Source organism: Acanthopagrus latus, chromosome 12 (genome assembly GCF_904848185.1).
Source record: "Acanthopagrus latus isolate v.2019 chromosome 12, fAcaLat1.1, whole genome shotgun sequence".
NCBI lineage: Eukaryota > Metazoa > Chordata > Actinopteri > Spariformes > Sparidae > Acanthopagrus > Acanthopagrus latus.
The window spans coordinates 13,991,450-14,013,420 of NC_051050.1; the positions used below are offsets into that span (position 1 = coordinate 13,991,450).

At 42.0% G+C, this 21,971-nt stretch overlaps 1 protein-coding gene and 1 long non-coding RNA gene across 4 annotated transcripts; one reads left to right on the forward strand and one right to left on the reverse strand.

The window, feature by feature from the left end:
- The first annotated feature begins 1,795 nt into the window (after nucleotides 1-1,795).
- LOC119029929 lies at nucleotides 1,796-11,694 on the forward strand. The gene is made up of 2 exons (XR_005078134.1): nucleotides 1,796-1,883; nucleotides 10,887-11,694. It is a non-coding gene; the product is annotated as an uncharacterized LOC119029929 (long non-coding RNA).
- Nucleotides 2,180-21,885, reverse strand: ssh1b (slingshot protein phosphatase 1b). 3 transcript variants are annotated; one of them, XR_005078133.1, is made up of 16 exons: nucleotides 21,083-21,885; nucleotides 18,949-18,986; nucleotides 15,201-15,301; nucleotides 14,017-14,081; nucleotides 13,023-13,144; nucleotides 12,860-12,928; nucleotides 12,410-12,475; nucleotides 10,502-10,696; nucleotides 10,105-10,198; nucleotides 9,477-9,605; nucleotides 9,299-9,345; nucleotides 8,546-8,692; nucleotides 7,901-8,101; nucleotides 7,114-7,750; nucleotides 6,318-6,971; nucleotides 2,180-6,202 (listed from the first exon to the last, which is right to left on the reverse strand). XR_005078133.1 is itself a non-coding variant. In XM_037117166.1 (16 exons), exons 3-16 carry the CDS (start codon nucleotides 17,096-17,098, stop codon nucleotides 6,375-6,377), a joined length of 2,562 nt encoding a protein of 853 aa, XP_036973061.1. In that variant the 5' UTR covers nucleotides 17,099-17,408; nucleotides 18,949-18,986; nucleotides 21,083-21,170; the 3' UTR covers nucleotides 2,180-6,374. The 3 variants fall into 3 exon arrangements, 2 of the variants coding, with proteins under 2 accessions (XP_036973061.1, XP_036973060.1); XM_037117166.1 differs by adding an exon at nucleotides 17,007-17,408 and having other exon boundaries at nucleotides 2,180-6,971; nucleotides 21,083-21,170; XM_037117165.1 differs by having other exon boundaries at nucleotides 2,180-6,971.
- Between the last annotated feature and the right edge of the window lie 86 nt (nucleotides 21,886-21,971).

Here is a 21,971-nt window from a genome sequence, read left to right on the forward strand (position 1 = left end):
TTACATTGACCTCATTCGACCAGCGCCTCAGTGAATTACGCTGATGTGCAGCTGTCTTCAGCTTTTCACTTGTTTGGTGTGTCGTAGCACATGCTCTGTCTAGCTGTATGAGAGCTTTCGTCTGTAATCAGCTGACATTGTTCAGCACTGTAGCTCTGGTTTTCTGGTACGATGTGGCTCAGTCACAAGCATCCAACGACTCGACAGATGCATGTGCTTGCAGCTTTAGAGTATCGGAGGTGTTATTTTGGGATGGATGTGTTATGATGGCAACAGTGGGAGGCATCTGTGACATTGGCTTGTGAAACTCCCTCGCTCATATCACTCTGTCTCTTTCCATTTCCCATTCTTGTGTGTCTCATACTTCCAATACTAACCACACAGTTATCAGAGACTTGTGACTTTGAGTGCCCAAACTATTAGCCCATGCAGTCTCAGGCTATGTCTCATCAGTATACTGTGCTTATTCATTTGGAGCACTGCGTGCATGGCATGTAATAAGCTCACATTTAAATAGTCTGCATGACAGGATGATATTCAGACACATAATCTAGTTTGACAGTAAAATTTTCACAGCATTCCACATGGCAGGACTTCGGGTCATAAAGAGATAAACATGCTGCCACTTTAAGGTGGCACGATGGATTCACGCAGCTCATAATAAACCATTTCCATGGCTTGAATATTATACATAAGGAGTGCACAGTATCGGCATATGCAAAAAAGGCCCAGTACTTTTGAGCACCTTAAAACGAAGATTATCGAGTTATTGAGGTAGAAAATGTTCACTTTTAGCTGAGCTTTAACATTCAAGTTCTCCTCCTGGTCGGTCGTTACTGTAGCATTAACCACAACATTCATGCTTCCCTTCAAATGACTGTACTGTCTGCAGTTTTGGATGTTATCCAATAAACTGTATAGTTAAACTGACATCAAACCATCATAGATTATAAATTGCTACTTACTGAAGGTGATGTTGAAAACTGATGCTGGGGACATCCACTGTTCTGTTTTGACTTTGGTCTTGTCTGGGAGATCTTCTCCTTCAGCTGTTACCTGCCCCATGACGTCAGGCTGACTTCATTTGACTAATTCAATAAAAGTGTGCTCTCCGCCCGGACCATCTAACTAAAAGAGCAAGTGAATGCCAGAAGCAGACAGAGGCCATTCATAATCAGAGATGTACAGTGTATTGCAATAAACGTATGTTAAAGAGAAAAAGTACAGTTTTCAGGCAGGGCAAAGTTGTTACTGGTTCTTCTGGGCTCTTTTGAAAGGTTTTAAGCTGATTTTTCCACCCAAGCTGTCAGAAAGTTTTTAAGTGCTTTGGGCATTAATCTATAGGAGTTTGAACACGGAATTATTTGTTCATTTTCCCCCAATTTCTTATACAAAAATAGTCCTCTAGAAGCCCATGTTAGCCTGATAACACAATGGGTCTGCATCATATGGTCTTACATGGTCCAAGGTGAACTTGCATAACAGTATCACTGAATTTTGTGACCTAAGAATACCCCTGATTGATCATCAATCATCTGGATCAGGAGAGACGAGAAAGAAGAGAGACTGGGTCAGCTGTCTACACGATCACTCATTGGCTGTTGTAAGCTCCAGGGAAGGCATCGAAGCCGTTATCTATAATGGTGTCTGCTGTGAAATGAAGTGTTTTTTTGTTGTTTTTTTTTAATGGAGAAAAACATGAAAAAGCATCCATGACACCAGTGTTTTTATTTTTTGTTGCTATTTTGTTGCCATTTAAGCATGGAATACTGTGTTTTGTGCTAAATATGTTGCGGAAATGGATTTACTGGACATTTGTGAATAGGAGAAGCCAGATTTTGTTTGAGTTTGATGCACTACTGAAACACATGGACACTTTATTGGTGAGTTGGCAAAACTTTGTACAAGCTAGTTTGTTTGCTTGTTTGTCTTTGTTTGTACCTTGCTGATGTGCTTTAGTGTTAGGGTTAACCCTGTGCCATAGAAAGATTGAGAAAATAAGCCGTCTAATGATGTATGGCATGATGCTTAAATTGAGGCATTTGCCTTTTTGCTTGGCTGTGTTTTTAAAGTTTGGCTGACCAGCTGGATGCAGGGAATCTAACCACAGATCCATTTTTCACCAAGATCTGTAAATGCAATGGGAAACAGTGGTATTACAATTAACTGAATAAACAGATTACGCAGAGGAAATTGTTTATTTCCATGATAAACATTAGACTGGACATCATTTTAACAAAATGTAAAAAAAAAAGAAAAAAAAAGTGCATTACACATGAACATTGGCAATGTACAGTACAGTACACAAAAGTTAACAAAAAACAATTAACGTAACAAAATCTTACTCCCAGGTAGGTTTTTCATGTTTTACATTTTTCCACTCGTCTCAACCTCACATGCTTTGGGGCAGACTTGTGCTCTATAAATACACTCTATAAATGCCCCGATCCCCCTTTTAACGTACAATATGTCTTAATATCCTTCCTTACAAAGTCCTCAACGTCTGGCTCTTAGGTAGGATTGTCAGTGTGATGCCTGCTGCCTGGGCATAATGCAATAAAAACAATTTAATCATCGACATTTTTAATAGAGCCTGAAGACATTTGCCTAAATTATGAGATGGCTGCCCAAAGTCTTTTTTTTTTTTGCTGTGGTACAAACACGAGAACTTAATTATGAGTACTTCTCAATACACAGTAGCAATTTCAGTGCTTTTCTTAATATCGGCCGCCACATCTGCAAGCTAATGTACTCAATAGCAAATTGTAGAGAAAAATATATACAGACTGGTAAATTTCAAAAGGCTGAAATTAATCCTATCTAATGTCTGAATGTAAATGATAGTTCTCATTCCAGCAAGTAAGGTTCTTCAGCCAGCTATTGAACCAGTACAGTGTACCACAAGTTTCAACAATATCAAACAAATACAATATTATTATAGGCTATTGATAAATGGAAGTCCATCAAGTATGTGCGATCGGGGGTGGAGGAGGCCGCTGTGCATGAGCTTGTGTGTGTCTTTGCATACATTATATTATGTGCCGAGTTATACATTGCAAGGAGCATGGTTATTATTGGGAGTGAGGGGAAGTAATGTACAAAAAAGACCAGACCATCAGCACACTCACAGAAAGTCTGCAATGCCTATGATGCTTTTATGGTAGAGCTAAGGCCGAGGTTAAGGCACTTAAATACAAAAACAAATTCAAAACATGAAGCAAACAACCAAACGTAGTGCTGCGGTCTGGAAAACGCAAAGAGAAGGGATTTAGTGCTTAAGGGAGATCACACACTGATCAGGCCGACCTGTTGTGATCGTTAACGTACTGGGAACAACTGTTTTTACTTAGAATCGTATCAACAAGGTGTTAAAGGAAGAGTTTTGAGGAATGTGAATTTGCTTTCTTGCTAAGTTTCACCCCAAAATTAGCTGGCAGCCATTTTAATAATCCATTAAATCGCATAAAAGTCGTTTTGATAACGTCACTTCACACTCTGGGAAGTTGTGATGAGCATTTTGTCCACTATTCTTTGACATTTTTCAGACTAAACATCTGAAAATAATGGGCAGATTTGTTCGAAAATTGAAATAACCATAAGCTGCAGCCCTACAGTACGGTCAGATGCTGGCTATAATAGCTTAGCATTATGACTAGCGTCAAAACTGCTTGCCTGTCTGAAGGTAAACACCATCCCCCTAGTAGCAACTCTGATGCTCAACATTTGAATTGTAAAAACGACTAGTTGTTGTCTTTGGATCCTTTTCCGCAAATGCAAATTGAGATGTAAATTGTGTATAGTTACATCAAAGTTTTAGAGATGCTAGTAGGTGGATTTTGTTACCTTCAGAGGGACCTAGACTGTCTAAACTTCAGTCTGCTAAGCTAAGCTAATCAGCTCCTGACATCCTGTCACTCTTAGCAACAAATCAAATACATAAAAATGTTTCAACTATTACCTTAAATCTGTCTTCAATAGTATTTATTAATTCTGCAACATTAATGTTATTGTAACTGTCACTTTTTACAGTTTGCATTGGTTCTAATTTAAATGTGTGCTGTCAACAACTTTGTGTAAGTGCCTTATGATACATCATGGCCACGTGAGGGGAAGAACAGGTTAAAGGCAAAACCAATTTATTTAAATCTAACTAGTGGAGCAAACCTGCAGCTCTCTGGGGAGTCGGTTCAGGGAGGACAAGGAACAGAGGATGCATTGTCGTTGTTTGTCGAAGTTTCTACTGAACTAACTAAGGAGAAGAAAAACATCTACATCTACAGTAAGCCCATGGTTAAAGAGGATTTTAAAAAAAAATTGCAGTCATTCTTTGCACAGTTTTCATTTCTCCCGAAGCACTCAGATCTTTAAATACGGTAGTAACACTTGCATGTGCTTTTTCCTGCATCTTTCAGTAGTACCATTCCAGCACACCCAGCGTGCCAAAAACAGTAAGAACACAACATCAACCAAACAGAAGAACTTGCAGAGGAACACCCTGTGGCACAGCAACTTTGGATTGGTGGCACAATTTGAACAAAAACATGCCTCGAGCTGTCTGAACATGAACAAAAAGAAAAATCTAAATAACAAATGTAGGCGATAGAAGAGCTGAGACGTTTGTAGTTTTTCCTGACAGGCTACTTTTTCTATATTTAAAATAAAGCAAAACTATCTTTTCTTTTAATTAGGAACATCATTTCTCATTTTCACACTCTAAATAAAAATATTTCTTTCTCTAATTTGAAAGTCAGAATAACAACAACTGGAGTTGAATTTAATTTCACAAAAAACTATAAATTATCAACACTTTTTACAGCAGCATCTGCTGTTGACTGCAAATGCCTGATTAAATAACTCAAATAAACTCACTTCACAAGGATGTAACTACTTCTTTGAAGCATATTTTAGATTTGTATTTATCCTTGAGAGTCTTAAACTAATTTAATGTAGCTGGATCTGAAATATGCTGTGTGAATGCTCAAGTGTCAGATCTGGATACTGTACCATCAGTGTGCCTTCGCAAAATGTTTGTCATTGGGAGAAAGGCTGCCTTCATTTTTTCAACGCATGACCAAAACGTTAACTGAGCGAGCCATGTCTGTGATGTGAGCTGACTACCCAGATGCAGGCTGGGTAAGAAAAGAAAGACAAGTATGTACAATAGCAAACTGTTGAGCTTCTTTGCCATCTAAAATCATGAAGACGATTAACTGGACCTGGCAACATGATATGGCTTTGGTTACATCGGGATTTGAAAATAAATTTACATATAAACATATGTTCTTAAGTGGGATATATGAATGTAATGTTTTCCAACAATTGAAGGTATTTTATTCGTTTTTCTTTCTTTTATAATTCTTCTAAGCATAAGACGAGAGGTTAAGTTCAATTGTTGTCATATAAACTCACAAGTTTGAAAGCCAAAAGTTTTTTTTTCTTCCATATTTAAAAAGTGAAAATTAAAAGGCAATGTCCATATGTGTCCTGTCTAAGCATGTTGAAGATATGTTTTGTAATACTGCAATGTCATGCGTGGGCTACTGAGCACTTTAAGTACATGATTACATTAATGGAGGAGGTCGGAGGCTGAACCAACTGCTGAGCAGAGACAACAAAACAGTCTTTGACCAAAACAGTCCCGAGATACTTGTGGTCCGAGGTACAACGCTTTACAAAGAGGCATTAAAAGGCTCACATATGCTCACATCCTTTGTAAAAAAATTATTACGCTTTCACATGAAATGCCCTCTCATGATGCAAAAGCAGCTGCGGCACGGAAAATATAAGTGAAGCTGTAGCATGAGGAGATACTGAATGCAATCAAACCTTCATGAATACTGGATTGAAAAACATACAGTACACTGACAGAAGCATGTTGCTTTAGGTATTTTTTTCTCCGTCAATATCAAAGTGCTAGCTATAGCTTTCTCAGAAGGTAGAAACCACCACTGTCTCCTTTCTGTTGAGGGTAAAATGGCAGCATGAGGCTCATCTCCATTGTGGGGAAGAGCGATGATCCTATATGTGGTGTGGGGCCAGCAGGCTCAGAAGAGACCAGATCAGTCAGGTCTGAGGGACAAGTGAAGGACACAGCAAAGTCTTCAGTCCTTACCTGGCCAGAAGCATTCAAGCCTTTAGCGTGTGGTCAAAACAACCAAACTCGACTGGATCTTGATGCCAGTAGATGATGACAAGACACTCTCTGTAAACACAGAGAGGGCTGTGCAGCTTGTTACAGTGGCCAGGATATGACAGTACAAGTCAAGGCAGAGCTTTGTTTCTGGTACGACACCACAGCGGTAGTCATCATAGTGTACCTGGTGGAGGCAGTGGTAAGCCTCCTCCTCAATCGCATCCATGTTCTGGCCACTGTATTAAGGCAGGGGCCCCACAGGGAGCTGGCCCTCCATAGCCAAGCTTGGCAGCTGCTCTGCTCTCTGTCGCATCAGTTCCAGACCAAACTCTATCCCCAGTCCTGGCATTTGCAGCTGGAGCTCCACTGCACCGCCCAAACCTTCAGCAGTAGTCGCATGAATGGTCCCTGCGTCCTCCCGTGATATCTGTTCTCCCATGTCGCCCCCCTGTGGTCCGTCCATGTCATCCATCGAGCTGCGCTCTGGAGGTGTCTCCTCACAGTTCATTGGTGACAGTTTTTGGCGGTTGGTCATTGGGAGAGATGGGACACCCGGGGTGCAGGTAGTGCAGCGGTAGACAGGACTACATGACTGGACCAGGTTAGATGGGACCACTGCATGGGCTTGCAGCGAGTGCAGAATTGGGGTGGGGGCAAAATTGGTCCCAGGTGGATCTATGCATATGGTGGGGACAGTGCAGTGGCGGGAGGGGTTAAGGCGATGAGAACGGCCTCCTGCTGGACGGTCACAGCGCCGCCCCTGTGGTAGACGCAGGCAGTCTTTGCAGGACTGATAGGAAGGCTTCACTTTTAAAGGGTTTCCTGTGCTAGCACTGTCCTAAATGGAGTAAGAGTGGAACAGAACACAGTATATGGTCAGGGGCAAGCAGAGTAAATGTAAAGCTACAAACATTACATATGTTTCTGACATGGGAGACATTTTAAAACACAAAATGAAAAGCCAGATTTTCTCAACTCACGTCAAAAGCTGCGGGGCAGCTGCGTTTGGCAGCGAGGCGGTTGCTGTTGTTGGTGTTCAGGTTGGCGAGGCCTAAGCGGCTTTCCTCCGCGCCCTCCTCCCCCGCCTTTTTCCCATCTGAATTTCCAGGTGTCTGAGCCAACGCCGCCATCTCCGCCTCCTCTTTCTTGGCCTCTTCCTCATCCTCTTCCTCCAGGGTGCTGAACTCGAGCCTCAGTCTCATGTCCTCCAGGGGGTCAAGGCGCCCACACGTCTGGGCTGCCGTGCCCTCACCAGGAAGGGCTAAATGGGCCATGGGGAACCCCTCATCCTCCAGTAGAGCATCCCTCTCCACGTCTTCAATCTCGATGAAAACTCTCTCCATACCCAGCAGAGGGGGACCCCGCACTGGGGTGGAGGGCTCACTGTCCAGTGCAGAGTCTGACAAACGTCTGAAGTAATAGTTATAGTTAAGAGAGTCAAGGGGCTCCATCTCCAGACCCATCCCCCTGCAGGGAGACGCCCCACAGCCTCCCCAGGCCTCGTCCTCTCTGAGCACTGGTGTCTCTTCCCCACCAGTACTGTGGCCAGAGGCTTGTAAATCATCTGATCCCTCTTCGTCTGTCCCAGGCCTCCATAGCTTGTTGTGGCGCTGTTTACTGTGAAGGGCAAAGTAAACTTTTGTTTACAGGTGACAGACACAGAGAAACTTCACAAACCACTGATGTAATGGCTATTCGAACAAGACCCCCCAAACCAAAACACTGAGGTGACTGCAGTGTGCTGAGTGAATCTGTAGACCAGGTTACCTTGCATCCAGGATTCCCTCATATTCGGCCAGCTGTCTCATGAAAGCAGCGTTCGGCTGAGCTATGCTCCGTTTCTGCTTGACAAAGTTGTAGGCTTTCTCCAGAGACCAGCCGTACTCCTTCATTGCATAGGCAATAACCGTAGAGGCAGACCGGCTCACCCCCATCTTGCAGTGCACCAGGCACTTTGAATTGTTCTTCCTATTGGACATAAAAAATTAACAAAAAAAAAAAACATTAACTGCTACAAGCAATGGTGCATCCAGACTGGTTTCACCATTTCTCTCTCTCTGATACTGGCCTTACTCACAGCCCTGTTTTACATTTGGGCAGGAGAAAAATTATGCACTGTGTGATCACAGTGCTCGGGGAGAGTGCTTGATCTGAGCCAGTCAAACTGTGATGACAGTAAAATGATGACAAAAACACCATCTGTTAATACCAAATCAAATACCAATATAATTTTCTCAAATTATGTTTTAATAATTGTTATTGTTTTTTTTTCTGCAATGAAGGGGACATCCGTTGTGGCATGGTGGCTTCTTGTCCTCTCCAGACACGACTCGCTTTTAATCACCTGTTGTTATCTTTTGTGGTGCACTTGAAATAAAGTTAAATTAAAACAAAATAAATGTAGCTTCTTACTTGGCTTTGACGATGAAGTTGTAGGTGTCGTTCCAGTGAGCCAGCAGGTCGGTGGCCTCCTCATCGTATACACGGACGTTGTGATAAGAGAACATCCCCGGGAAGAAGTTGTCGATCTCTCTGGTGACGTTCAGGATGTAACCCACTCTGCAAACAAAACAGTGAAGTGTTAGTCAGTTAGTTAAAATATTACTCAAACATATGTGAAAATAAAACAGTTTCACATGGAGAATCAGACTAAATATCCACTAACACTGCTGCACTGATTCAATTATGGACTAAAGTCAGACAGAGACATGTGCCTCTGTGTTTTAAACAGTTTAACCTGATATAATTGTATTCTTCACCTGCCAAAGCCTGAGATGGAAGATTGAAACATTGATTTATTAAATTTATTTGGTGCTTTCACAGTGTGCAGATCCAGTTCTGTGCCTGACATGGTGGCAACATTTACACGTGGAACAACACTCTCTTTCTCTTCTTGGCTAACATTATTTGCTTAACATCGTTAATTGACACCAGACGTCAGTTAGGATTCATTTCTAAAGCAGCATGTCTTATTGTTTAATCTGTAGCAACTGACTTCATTACATGAGCTGAAGCAAATCATCAAAACACATCTAAAGTTAACACGGGAGATAAACACACTTATTTACAGATAGTGGCAACTTCTAAGTAAAAATTAAGGTAAAGGTAAATGTTCAGGATTAAACTAGAATAATGGTGTGGTAGTTTCAGCATATATCCGCTCACCCGCAGTCACGTAGTTCTTCCAGGTTGGAAGCATTCCACTCAGAGCCCTGCAGAGACAAAAAACATTGAAACGCATTTGGAATAAAACGGTGTCAGCGGAGGAAAAGTGGAGAAACTAATGTAAAAGTTTGACATCAAACTATGTAGAGGTAGCGTAAAAGTAAAGGCAGATTCTCACCAAGTACACATGATCAAAGATAAGTGTCGCCTTGTCCATCTGACCCAGGATCAGAAGCATCTCGTTGTCTATGAACTCTTTGTACTCTGTGAGGTTACAGCTCATATGCTGCTCCAGCTCGTTACGGATCTGAGGACAAGGACAGAACATGAACCAATTTACTTTCTAAAGAGCAGAAACAAACACTCCAACACACAAACAAAGCGCTCCTCCCTGCTTCTACTTACTAAACAAGGTGTCACAGTGTATTTCCCACAGTCAGGTCAAATAGTAATACTTTTATTAAACTTTTTCTATATTTCTTAATGTAGACATCATCTAATACTGATTTTGGATCATTTCCATTAATTACTTGTGTGCCATAACTTAATTCCTATTTCCCCCTCATTTTTGCTCTATGCTCTAAAATAAGAGTTGAGAAGGCTTGGTGCCTGGTTGAAGCTCAGTCAACTTTGCAGTTTTCTGTTAAATTGATATCTAGTAAACACTGTGACATCCGGCCTAGCAACAGTAACTAAGGGGGGAGGCAATACTTCTGATTGGTCAGTTTATAAAAATGAAGGTCTGTCATGCAGTTTTGAAAAAAATCTCAACAAGCAAAATCCCGCAGTGCTCCTTTGTCACATACCTCCTTCGATGTGATGTTCTCCAGGTCCTGAAACGTCATGATGTTGCGTAGCTTGGCTTTAATGAGACACTCTGTTCTCTCTCGTTCTGTCGGCCTGCACATAATGAGTCAATACGTCAGTGCTGCTGTCTGAATGAAAATTAGCATAACACTGTAACATGTCACCACAGCTGAGGACAAAGGACAGTGACAAAAGGAGAACAGCTGGTGCCCAAAGCATTGACATCTACTCCATGACCGGGGACGTACACACAGGCGGCGTGTTGGAACTCAGCGATACGGTTTAGAACGAGATGTGAAGTGCATCTGAAATCTTCTTACAGCTTACATTCACATCACTGTGAATGCCCACATGTTATTTTACATTTGACTGTCAAGCGACAGGTGGCAGCCTCACCGGTCGACGAACATTGTGGGCGAGTCGGGCCTGGTGGTCTCCAGGTCAGTCATAGCGTTCCACTCATTGATGCAGCTTTGCTCCGAGGTGATGCAGCTCTCATAGAATGCCATCCACGTGAGAGCAATGCCCCCTGGGAAGTAGTTGAAGCGCCGTGACACCTCGCATGCCTTGTGGAGGACCTGCAGGGCCGACCTGCAGAGGCACAGAACATTAAATGTTATCAGCAAGATTGATGTATGGTAAAAGGAGCAGTGGGAAAAACACAAGGTAGACTTGTTTATTTGTAGGTCTGATAAGTGGCCAGCAGGTGGCAACTGGAGACAGGAGTAAAGCGAGGCACAGATTATTTTTTTCTAATGTTTTTTTGGCCTTTTATTGACAGAACAGCTGAAGATGTGACAGGAAACAGGTTGACAGAGAAGGGTAGCGACATACAACAAAGTCTTTTCACATCAAGAAATCCTAAGCGGACACAGGATTTTTCGCCTGAGACCCTCCAGGACACCCTCAATAACCACTATACACTGGACCCCACTTTGAGAACCAGTGGTCTATGGGAAAAAGAGCACTCACACACTGGGTGTGGGTATTGACTGCACCATTAAGCCTGATGGAAAGCTACTAAAACACAATAACATGCTGTCATTTTATTTACGAAGTCCTGATGATTGGTTTTAATTTAAGTGCACCTAACTCATGGATCAAAAATGACTTTTTTACACAACCGTGTTTTATTTTACATCTTAGTTTTTTATTTCAATTGTTTAACATTACTGTATTATTATTTAAAATGTATGTATCCATCAAATTATCTGACATAACTGCTGTATTTATAACTAGTAACTGTCTGATAGATCTAAAATGTTTTTTTATGAACTTATTGAAAGATTGCCTTTCTTTGTTGTTGTTTTTCCCTTTTCTGTGTAGTGTAAGGTCATTGTCCTGACGTGTGCGTTGCTTTATGTTGTTATCCTTATATTTAAGTGTTTTATATGAGCTTTGTAAAATACTGTATAGCTGTTTTGTGTTAATGTTTTTTACGGGTCTATTGTAGTTGTCATTACACCTGCCCAGGGGCTGCGACTGAAAATTTTACCAGAACGATAAAACTGGCATATTTACAGAAATGTTACTAATGTGGTATGTCCCTGTAACTCTAAACTGTCTAAATAAATAAACAATTGCCTAGATGTCAGTGTAAGTGAGGGTCCCCCTAAATGATCTCTCGAGTAAAAACAAAGGTTTACTGAATGAATGAAAGTCCCAAATTTCCACAACAAAGGAATCAGGTTCTTTTCTAACTCTCTCATGTACAATAGCACACACAAAAAGTGGTTCAAAACAATAATATGACATGAAATTGTGCGGTTTGAGTCTTTTATATGGTTATGATTGGAATGACAAATAAATTGTGGCATTTTGAGTCGATGTTTGTTTAAAAGTTTAACACTAAGCATCCGGGTACAAAGTGTCGATGTTGGGCAAAGTCTTACAGTTATTTATCACTTTTTCGTGGATCTGCAATTTCCATCCAGTAATTTAATCAATCTATCTATTTATTTATTCAACAGAGAGTGCACAATTTCCTAGCTGCACCAGAGTTAGCTAAAAGCTAGTTTACATCTGTATTCCTGGGGCAGGGGACAGAGAATAACATCTCTGTTCAGAAAATTAACAGTGTAGTCTTAATTGAGTTAAGGCTAATCTCACCGTCACAGACACAACAAGGTATCCATATGGGTATATGGGCACTACAAAACTCAAATTAACTAGAACAACATGATTTGAGGTGTGGTCCCCCAGTCTGTGACAACATTTACAGAGCAGCGACGATGCTTTTCTTCCTGTCCACACACACAAACAAACACAGCAGTAATCCCAGGTAAACACGAAGACTCTACTCACCACATGGCCTGCACAGATACAGGCTTGAAGACATGCGACCGCCCTGCTGTGTTCACACTGAAGCCTCTGGTGAAGAAGAGGATGAGGAGAAGGAAGATCAGTGTGAGACTGGATGGAGATGAAGAAGAGTGATCGTGGTTGGGGGAAATGTAAACACAGACTGGACACGGCTCGTTCATGGGACCATTCAGGACACCGACCAGTGGAACATTCCTCCGGCACACAGAGACACAGACAATGTGAACAGGTCAGCAAGAACGGTTCTCACACACAGAGAAAAATGTGTGTAGATCTCTCCTCTGCCACTGGTGGGCAGTAAAACCTGTAACTGAGAAAAAGCAACCAAAACACACAGCTGACAGGAGGCCTGGGCAGAAACATTAGAAACTCTTGCCTCACATTTACAGGTGTGTGTTACATTCAGGTAACAGAGGACAAACTGAAACATACCCGTCTCCATCTAGATGTATGTTGGTATCGCTCCACAGAGGCAGCACCATCCCAATAGAGCAGTCTTTACTGTGGATCCCAAAGATTGAAGAGTTACATTTTTAATAAATCTACTCATCAGATTAAACAACGTTTATCATAAAGCTGCAGAGAGATGAATTACCTGTCCTTGTCTGTGAAGTCCATTCCCAAGACGATATTTTCCTCCGTATCTTGATGGCCATTAGTGTAGATAACAACCATGTAGCGGACCCGTTCTGACCATCCGCTCTCCAGCCGTACAGCCTGTGGAACAGAAGGAGAGTATACAAGAAAAAGGCATTTAGGAATGGGGGAAGTCAGTCACAGTCTATATAATGATTTCATTGTATTAATTTGAATGGCCAGGACAACATATCTAACTTAACTTACTGACAACAATTTGAGAATGTTTGCACTACAGCAGACAGCAAACCTTAACATTACACTACTTACCTTCTATAAGCAGCCACATCAACTACAGTCAACTACTTATCATCAAAGAGATGACGAGAGAGAGGGATACGCCAGACTCCCTTATGAAATTGCTCAATTTTGTGATTTGTTGAGTTGGGAGAAACTTTATAAACTTTGCAAAACAGGCATCTATGTTATTTGTTCCTTCTAGTAAATTTGGCATTAACTGAAATACATTAAGTTGTTTATTTCCTTGAAAAAGAGTCAGTTTGTCAAGGCATCGCTGTACCAGCCTAGTGGCTTACCATGTCTAAAAATGTGTCTGACCTGCCAACAGTTAGAAGCTGCTAACACACTGTCTGAACTCAATTAACCATTTAAGTTACATGAAAGCAGACAAAGCTTTATTGACATGTCAAATTCTCAACAGTGACTAATACAAGCTAGTTCTCTGTGGGCAAAGTCCCCAGACTCCCTTAAAAAAATCACCAAATATTGTGCCTTGTGAAGTTATGAGAAACTTTATAAACCCTGTTTAACACCATCTACAACACTTTCTTAACAATTTGTTCTTTCTTGTTGATTCTTCAAATGTGAGCAGCCTAATTGACTATTAGTAAACAAATCCAAATCAATCATTTTCTGTGTGTTGAAATAAATTCAAAACATTAAAGATATACTTTATGTGAGTGTCAAAGTGGGGGTATAATTATTATACTGACCAGCTTAATGCGATCTTCAGACCGGAGGATCTTAAACATGACCTGCAGGTGTTGAGGTAAATCACCTGAAAATGAAACACACATTAAGACTTATTAAGCTTGAGGTCATCATTGCTGTCTTGACGACATAAACATTCATTCAGCTCACAAAGATCCTGACAGAGGAGAGGATTTCCAGCTACCAAACATTTCACATGAGCACTGCTGTAAGGAACTAGAACTGCATTTAAGAAGCTGAAACATATGATCATGTTCAGACTAAACATAAAGCACAAATAACGCTGAATAATCACAGACAGGCTTCACTAGGGAGAGTTCATCTGGAATTTCTTATGAAAAAAAAAAACTAAATGTCAACTACAAACTGATCATTCAGCTGCTTCTATTGTTCATTCATTGTTGGTTTTCTCTTCCAGTGGGAGGAAAAATGTTTGCAGATTTCTCTCAATGAGGACAAATCTGAACCCAACCTCCTTCCAGCTGAGCAAAGCTAAAGTGTTAGCAACAAACTGGCTCCTGACTGTTCCTGTATTTGTCCTCAACTGACTTTCAGACTCAACATGGACGTCAGATTAGAAACGTGCAAATGGTGCGCATCTATAAAAGGACCCCATTGATGGACTTACAGACCGTTTTTATTTTTAGATCAAGTGAGATTATGGCACATTTAACGTCACTTTGATGTGCAGCAACAGCAGCAGCAGCATGATATAATGGTTATGTAATAATGCTTGGCTAAATCTGCTGAAGCTAATGGTAAAAGTACTAATACAACACTGTAAAAATACTTAGTAAAAGCCCTCCACTGAGAATTTTTCCAAACTTAAAGTATGGTGTGTAAGTGTAACCAGGAACGTGTAAAGAGAAGTTAATTATTATTATTAAAATAGCTGAAAGACAGATGTAGTTTAGATTTTTTAAAATAGATTCAAGCAAAATGAGGCTTTATCATGGTTGAAATGATTTATGAGCATCCTTCATGCTGAGCTGCAGGTCGACTCGGGTCAGACCCAGCAGGGTCATGGTTCTTAACACAGTTTGGAATGAACACAGACAATCCCAGTATGAGAAAAGCCGCCTCAGCAAATACAGTTTTTCTGTTTGCCTGGAGCTCCTTTGTGCAGAGAATATGGGCAAAGACCAAAAACAAAGCTGCTTCTGTGCTTGTGACTGTTTGCTCCTACCTGCATGTTTGTGGTGGGTCGGGGTCTTTGGTCCTTGTGCGTTGCCGCCCTGCTGGAGGAAGAGGGCAGCTCCTTTGACCATGAAGAAGCTCTCACTGAGGCTGGAAAGAGAAAGAGGTGGAAAATAAATTCAGGGCTAAAAAAAGCCATCAAAGAAGTGTTTTTTTTTTTTTTTACAGTGCGGTGTAGATATCTGTTCTACACTTTCACACCCGGTTTGTGGGGAAGAAACCCTGACCTTGAGCTTAAAACACCAGGCATCTATCGACGAGCGCTGCGTCTCCATGGTGTTGCAAACAAAACACTGGCTAAATTGTTAAAAATGAAGACAGGGATGTAAAATGGCTGCAGTCAGGATACTGTATGTACAGTGAGCAGCCAGGTGTAGGCTGCATACTTAATAAGTCCTCACTGGTTCATTGAGCAGGACGGGAGGCTCATCAGAGACTGAAAGTCAACAAAGTCCTGATGCTGTGACTTTTACAGCCTCAAGTTTTACAGCTTGACTAACAGATTATTCTTGATAAGGCTCTGTGGGGAATCGAACGTTACACCATGACTGTCCACATGTGCTCTCTCCTCTCTCCACCTGTCTTGGATGAATCACTTCTGGGTTATGACTTTCTTACGAAGGCTGCAGGAGGACAGGTTTAACGTCTTTTCTTGCACAGAACAGGACACAGCTTTGTTTAATCGCACCCTCATGCACCCACTCGAACACACACACACACACACACACACACACACACACACACACACACACACACACACACACACACACACACACACACACACACACACACACACACACACACACACACTGGTATGACTGAGTGGGACCATCACAAGGCCTTTTGTTTCAGCTCTGCTGCCAAGTGGCATCATCGCCCCTCTTCTAATTTAAGTTGTATGATTTAGAGATGACTGTTTATTCCAAAGTAACAACCTCAAAGTCTTGAAAAAGCTCAATCACAGTTATAAAAATATGACTGTAATGAAACATTTGTGATGTCACAATCTATTAGGGGTGCTCAAGCACACCTACATTTAATTTCAGAACTCCTAAAAATAATATCAATCACACTATCAAACCAACCTCTGGGAAATGTATTGGTGTGTCTCAGAGATGCCAGTCTTTTTTTTTGGGTCAGTAGAAGAGAGACACTTCATCGATACCAACATAATCATCAGAGTAAATGTTAATTGTCCCCATTGGTGGACAAATAACCAAAATGCATCCCCCTTGTTAACCTGCTATCCTTCTCCTTTCGCCTGAAATCACTGATAGGCGGACAGCTGTCCAGGTTCGGATGTGGACATATAACTGATACTGACAAATGATTTCATTTTGACATAGTGTTTCAGTTTGAACTCTTCCCGCTGCTTTAGTCTTTACTGGACTAGCGGTCCAGGAAACTCACAGACCAGTTATATACATTGTAAATCACTCGTGTGACACCATGAAATGTTGTGATTTGAATCGGACAGATACACAGACAGTTAAAATCTGACAAATGTTTCAAACATTTGACTGGCTCCTGTTCTTGTTCGTAATAAACAGACATGCAGTACTTTACATGCAGAACTTTTAACAGTAAACATTTTGGCGGGGCGAGCCCCCTTAAAAAGGGCACATTTTAGAAATCAAAAATCATTCTTGCACCAAAGAATGATCGACTTAGTTTGAACCTCTCAGAATTAAAGCTTTAAACTGTGGATGACTGTTCCAAATAATGTAAAATTTAGTGCTCTAATAACTGTCTGATATCAAGTTAACTTTTTGTTCGCACTGCTGTGAGAACTTACATGCGACAGATCTCCCTCTGAGTCAGAGCGGCTTCTCCCACAAAGTGAGGCAGCACGGTGAACATGGCTTTATGTGAAGGTTTCACAACCATCCTGGGAGAAATTAGCAGACCATTTGTGGTCTCCTTAGAAGACAAAATCCAGTATAGTCTCCTCTTATTAACATCCCTCTGTCCATCTTCTACACCTGTGTATTCCCGTCATCTGTCAGGGTCCTGCAGCCTCTCCTGTTTAACTCCTCTCGCTGAGGTCCAGGTCTGAAAAGTCCTTCCTCTATTCCTCCCGCAGCCTTCGCTCCATCTCAGCCCTGAAGCCTCTCCGCCCGTGCTGCCCTGTCCTCTCCGTCTCTTCTGCTCCCTATCTCCTCTTCACAGCAGCAATCAGCTCTCCCTACGCCACACTCTGTCACAATACCATCATTCATGCAAGTGCTGGTAGGCGGTGGAAATGTTTCTTGGCGCTGGGTCTCAAGTCTGACATGCAGAATCCTAAATTAAGACTCCACGCTGATGAATTACTGAGCCACAGAAACATGTTACTCATTTAGACATACCAGACAAAGCATGACATGACTGTTTCAACAGTGAACGCCGCCCCCAACGCACACAGTGAGCACAAAGACAGAGTGTGCGCCAAAGCTTTGCTGACACACATCATGACTTTTTGTGACGTCGGGTTGATTAAAGAAGATCTTTGTGCGCAAGAGAACAAACGGTTTATGTGCTCTCTGTTATGTAACAGATTGGAGGAACATTTTAAAAGATTTTTCTCCTTGACAACAACGAGAAACTGAAGGCAAATAGAGAAAATAAACTGCCTCACTGATACAGTGTGAGAGCGAGCTATGCTCACATCACAGAATCTTCAGGACTGAGGAAAAGACAAGCAGCTCACCACCTTATAAAATAGTTTTTAATGACCAGAGCTGCAAGCTCCTTTGACACAATTCACTGCATACTGTCATTAACAAACTGTGTTTTTTAACCCTTGCTCCAATTACAGAACCATTACAGCCACTGTAGAATCAACTGAGCAACAAGCCTTTGGCAGAAAACACGACCAAATAATGATCATGCTGTAATTAGAAGCGCTGCTACAATCGATTCATGGACTATTGTAATAATTAATTCATCTGTTTGAGTATGCCTCTTTGACAATAAACTGAATATATTTGGTTTGTCGACCTAACAAGACATTTTATGTGGCTATCTTGTGTTTTGGGAAACTCTGATGGACAATTTCTGACATTTTTTTTAGACTGGACAACAAAAATAATCAGCAATGAAATAAACTGTTAGTAGCAGCTCTGATAATCGACAGATGCCTACACAGAGTGGAAAAGCAAGGTTTGTTCATGATGCCTTCCTTTCCAAGTCATTTGTACTGTTTCAGCTTTTTTACACAATTCAGTCTTCAGTCTGTTTAAGTGTTTAAGAAACAATGGAAAAAAATACATATTTTTGAGTCATTAATATTGTCAATATCATAAGTTCTTGTTACTTAAGGGACTTGAAAAGGTTCAAACCTGCATCCTGTCAACTCTATCAGTGAGCAACAACACCTACCTACCGACCTATTAACACAACCAGGTGTTTAACTTGGCCTTTTCATAGCACTGAGATCAGTGTTTCTAGGTCAGTTGACATTATTATTGATACAGTTGTTCTTTGCTTTGTTGGAGAGCAGACAGGCTGCTAGCAGTAGCCACGTTGCTACACTGTGTCTGTGAAAGCAGCCCCAACAGTAATACCTCAGAGAAATGCAAGTCCCTTCACTTGACTTGGGACTTGGACCAAACGAGTGAAGTCACATGTTTGAAGACAGGACAAAAACACATTTCTGTTACTGACAATTCATGTCAGAAATACAGAACATCTTCAGATCACTTCTGTCTCAGGAGATCTTCAAACACAACAACTTTCTAAAATCAGAAAGCTCTTACCTCTGATTGTTTTTCCGGTCATCGTCACTTCCGAAGTCCTGAAAGACAGAGATGAGGCAGAGAGTGAAAAGACTGCACCAAAGTAACATTAAGGAATAAAAACAAGACGATTTTATATTTCCTGTTCTTAAAACCAAGACGTCTTTATGAATAACTTGTGTTCAGGTCATCTGGAGGTCAACATTCTTTATGAGCATGATACGTATTTACTGGGGTGAAAAGTTTGTTTTATGTAAGTCTGATACATGCAGGAATGGACTCGACCTTGATACATGAACGTTGAACTGAATCTTTGAGATGAGGGATGGATTTTTGAGAACCGTGCAACTGGACTGAAGCGTGCCAGCGCCAACTACTGGTCCTCCCTCGTCAGTGCTGTGATCTCATCTGTTATGAACTCACAGAGCTGAATCATGAAGACACGAAAGTTCAGCTAAAACACACACATGAAGTGCTATTAAAAACTCAACTTATCATCAGAGGAAGAACGCCGCTGCTTATTTATTTTTTTCACTCAGCCTACTTCGGAGCATGTAATCCACTTTCCTAAATCTTGAAACTGGAACGCTAACCTCGATGTTATGATTTCACTAGGGTGTTTAATCTGGCACTGCTCCATATTTGAGTGTTTGACTTTGTTTGCTGCTCAGATCTCATTTTGCAAATGGGATTTCATGTGTCAGCTTCACAGCCTCAAACTCCACGGAGTTCAGTGTTGCCGCTCACTGTCAGGAGAGGAACCTGACTGCAGATACACTCTGGATTTTTTCTGTACAAAGTATATTACTGAACTAGACTAATCTAAGATGTTTGTGCGACACTGTGAGATGACGTATGGGCTTTAGAGGAACAGCTGAAGAAAGTGAAAATTCAGTCATTATCGCCTCCCCCCCATACCAGAGGAGACTTTAAAGGAGAATGACATACATTTTTAGGCTACTACATGAGCGTTGAGGTGAGACGTTAAAGGAACAGTACATCCAAAACTGTCATCTTCTCTGCCTCGTTGCAGATGGAAAGTCGGGTGAAGTTGTGTAGTCCACAAAACATCTCTGGAGGGTCACAGCAAAACACAGTTCTGATAAACAACTGAAGCAGATGGGGAAACATATAAATGGATCCATACAGATCATCTGGTGTAATCCATGTGTCCGGAATCCCTGAAATCCCACATTCCTTAGAAAATATGCCAAGTTCATGCACCCACTTCAGACAGAGCCTGTGCTAACGCCTTTAGCATCGCAGCTACAGTTAATATTTGGGTTTAAAAAGGGTAGGGTATAAATAACATGTTTTAGAATAATGTATTAGAATCCCATGGCTTTGGGAGACCTTGATTACACCGGACATGCTGTTTGGAACCATTTTGCGTTTTTTTCCCCCTCCTCCCCAGTTGTTTTTCTGATGTTTAAAAACAAGTCCCCACCTTAGTCGGCTGTTTAAGGAGAACGCTGCAACGCTCAAGAAATGTTTCGGGGACCACAAAACTTCTCCCGACTTTCCATAGCCGATTGGCCGAGAAGATGACGACTACAAATTTCAATTTTAGGATGTTCTGTTCCTTTAACGCCTCACCTCATCGCCCTCAAATATTTCTTCTCACATTTTTTCATGTTTGTGAACACTGGGCTGAGCTGTCCTGGGGCACACACTGAGCATACATCTAAAGACTGATGTCATTCTCCTTTAAAGTCCCCCCCCCTCCCCAACACTGAGGCTGCACTACTGCAAAATAAAAGCCCAATAACAAGGAGGGGAGGACAACCTGAGTGCAACGCAGCAAATGTTTGTGCAGCAGCAAAATGAGCACTTTGTTCTGACAGCTAAACCCAGCAGCCCCCTCCTCCTCCTCCTCATCATCCTCCTCCCCTTCAGGATTTTGTTTACAATCCGCTGCCACAGCAGCCACAAACAACTCTACTGATAACAATGCAACCATATATCAAGTTCATAGCACACACACACACACACACACAGACACAGACACATGCATACATACACAACTATGACGGAAGTGAGGTTAGCCCTTCATGCAGGGTGTTAAACAGTACACAAACGGGCTCCTGAAGGCGCATTCACGGCGGCTCCCTTCAAGCCGCGCACACAAAGACCGAGCCCCGGCGTTTCCACCTACCTCCCCCGCACTGCTGTTGGTCGTGCTGGCCGAGGATGCTGCACTGGGGGTGGGAGAGCGCTGCAGAGTCACCAGGGCCATGGTCGGTGGGCTGCAGCCTTGGAGGGCAGCGGAGGAGGAGAGGAGGGGAAGGGAAGGGAGGGGAGGAGGATGTGGGAAGATGCGCCGTTGAGATTGTCTCTGTCACCGGGGAGAAAATGCCTAGTCAGACTCTCATCCAGCAGCAGCAGCAGCAGCGGCGGCGGCGGCACCTGACTCCAGAGCCCCGGCGGTGCTCCCGTTCGGTCCTGCTCCGTGCGTCCTCTGCGGTTACCGGAGTCCTCATGAGCGGGAAGTCGTGAGAGTTTTCCTCCGTTTGTATCGAGCCAGCAGCAGCAGCAGCAGCGGCGGACTCCGAGGTTTCATCCCTGGTGCGCAGACAGACAAACAAAACACGGTGCAGGTTGCAAGCGGGGCAGAAATGACATGCAGCTTTGCCGGCTGCCTGTGATTGGCTGGCCTAGTTCGCGTGTGCGCTGTCATTGGGCCAATGTTGTCAAGGTGACTGGCCAGACTAGGAACTCCCAAATACAAAAGAGGAGGAAATCGTTTGTGCTCGAGTTATGAAACGTGCGAGTCTGACATGGTGATGAGCCAAACTGTCTATTATTTTTATTGATCGAGTCATCATTTGATCGATTAACTGCGCGGTCCACACAGCTCGTCACAATCTGCTTCAGTCGTCGGTGATGTCACCCAGTGTCTTGTTTTGTCCGAAAATAAATAAATAAATAATGTATTCAAAGAAATAATAAATATATGAAATAACAAAATCCTCAAAATAAAACAAGAAATACGTACAAAGAAGAATATAAATGACCCTCAAATCATAAACACATTTTTTAGAAAT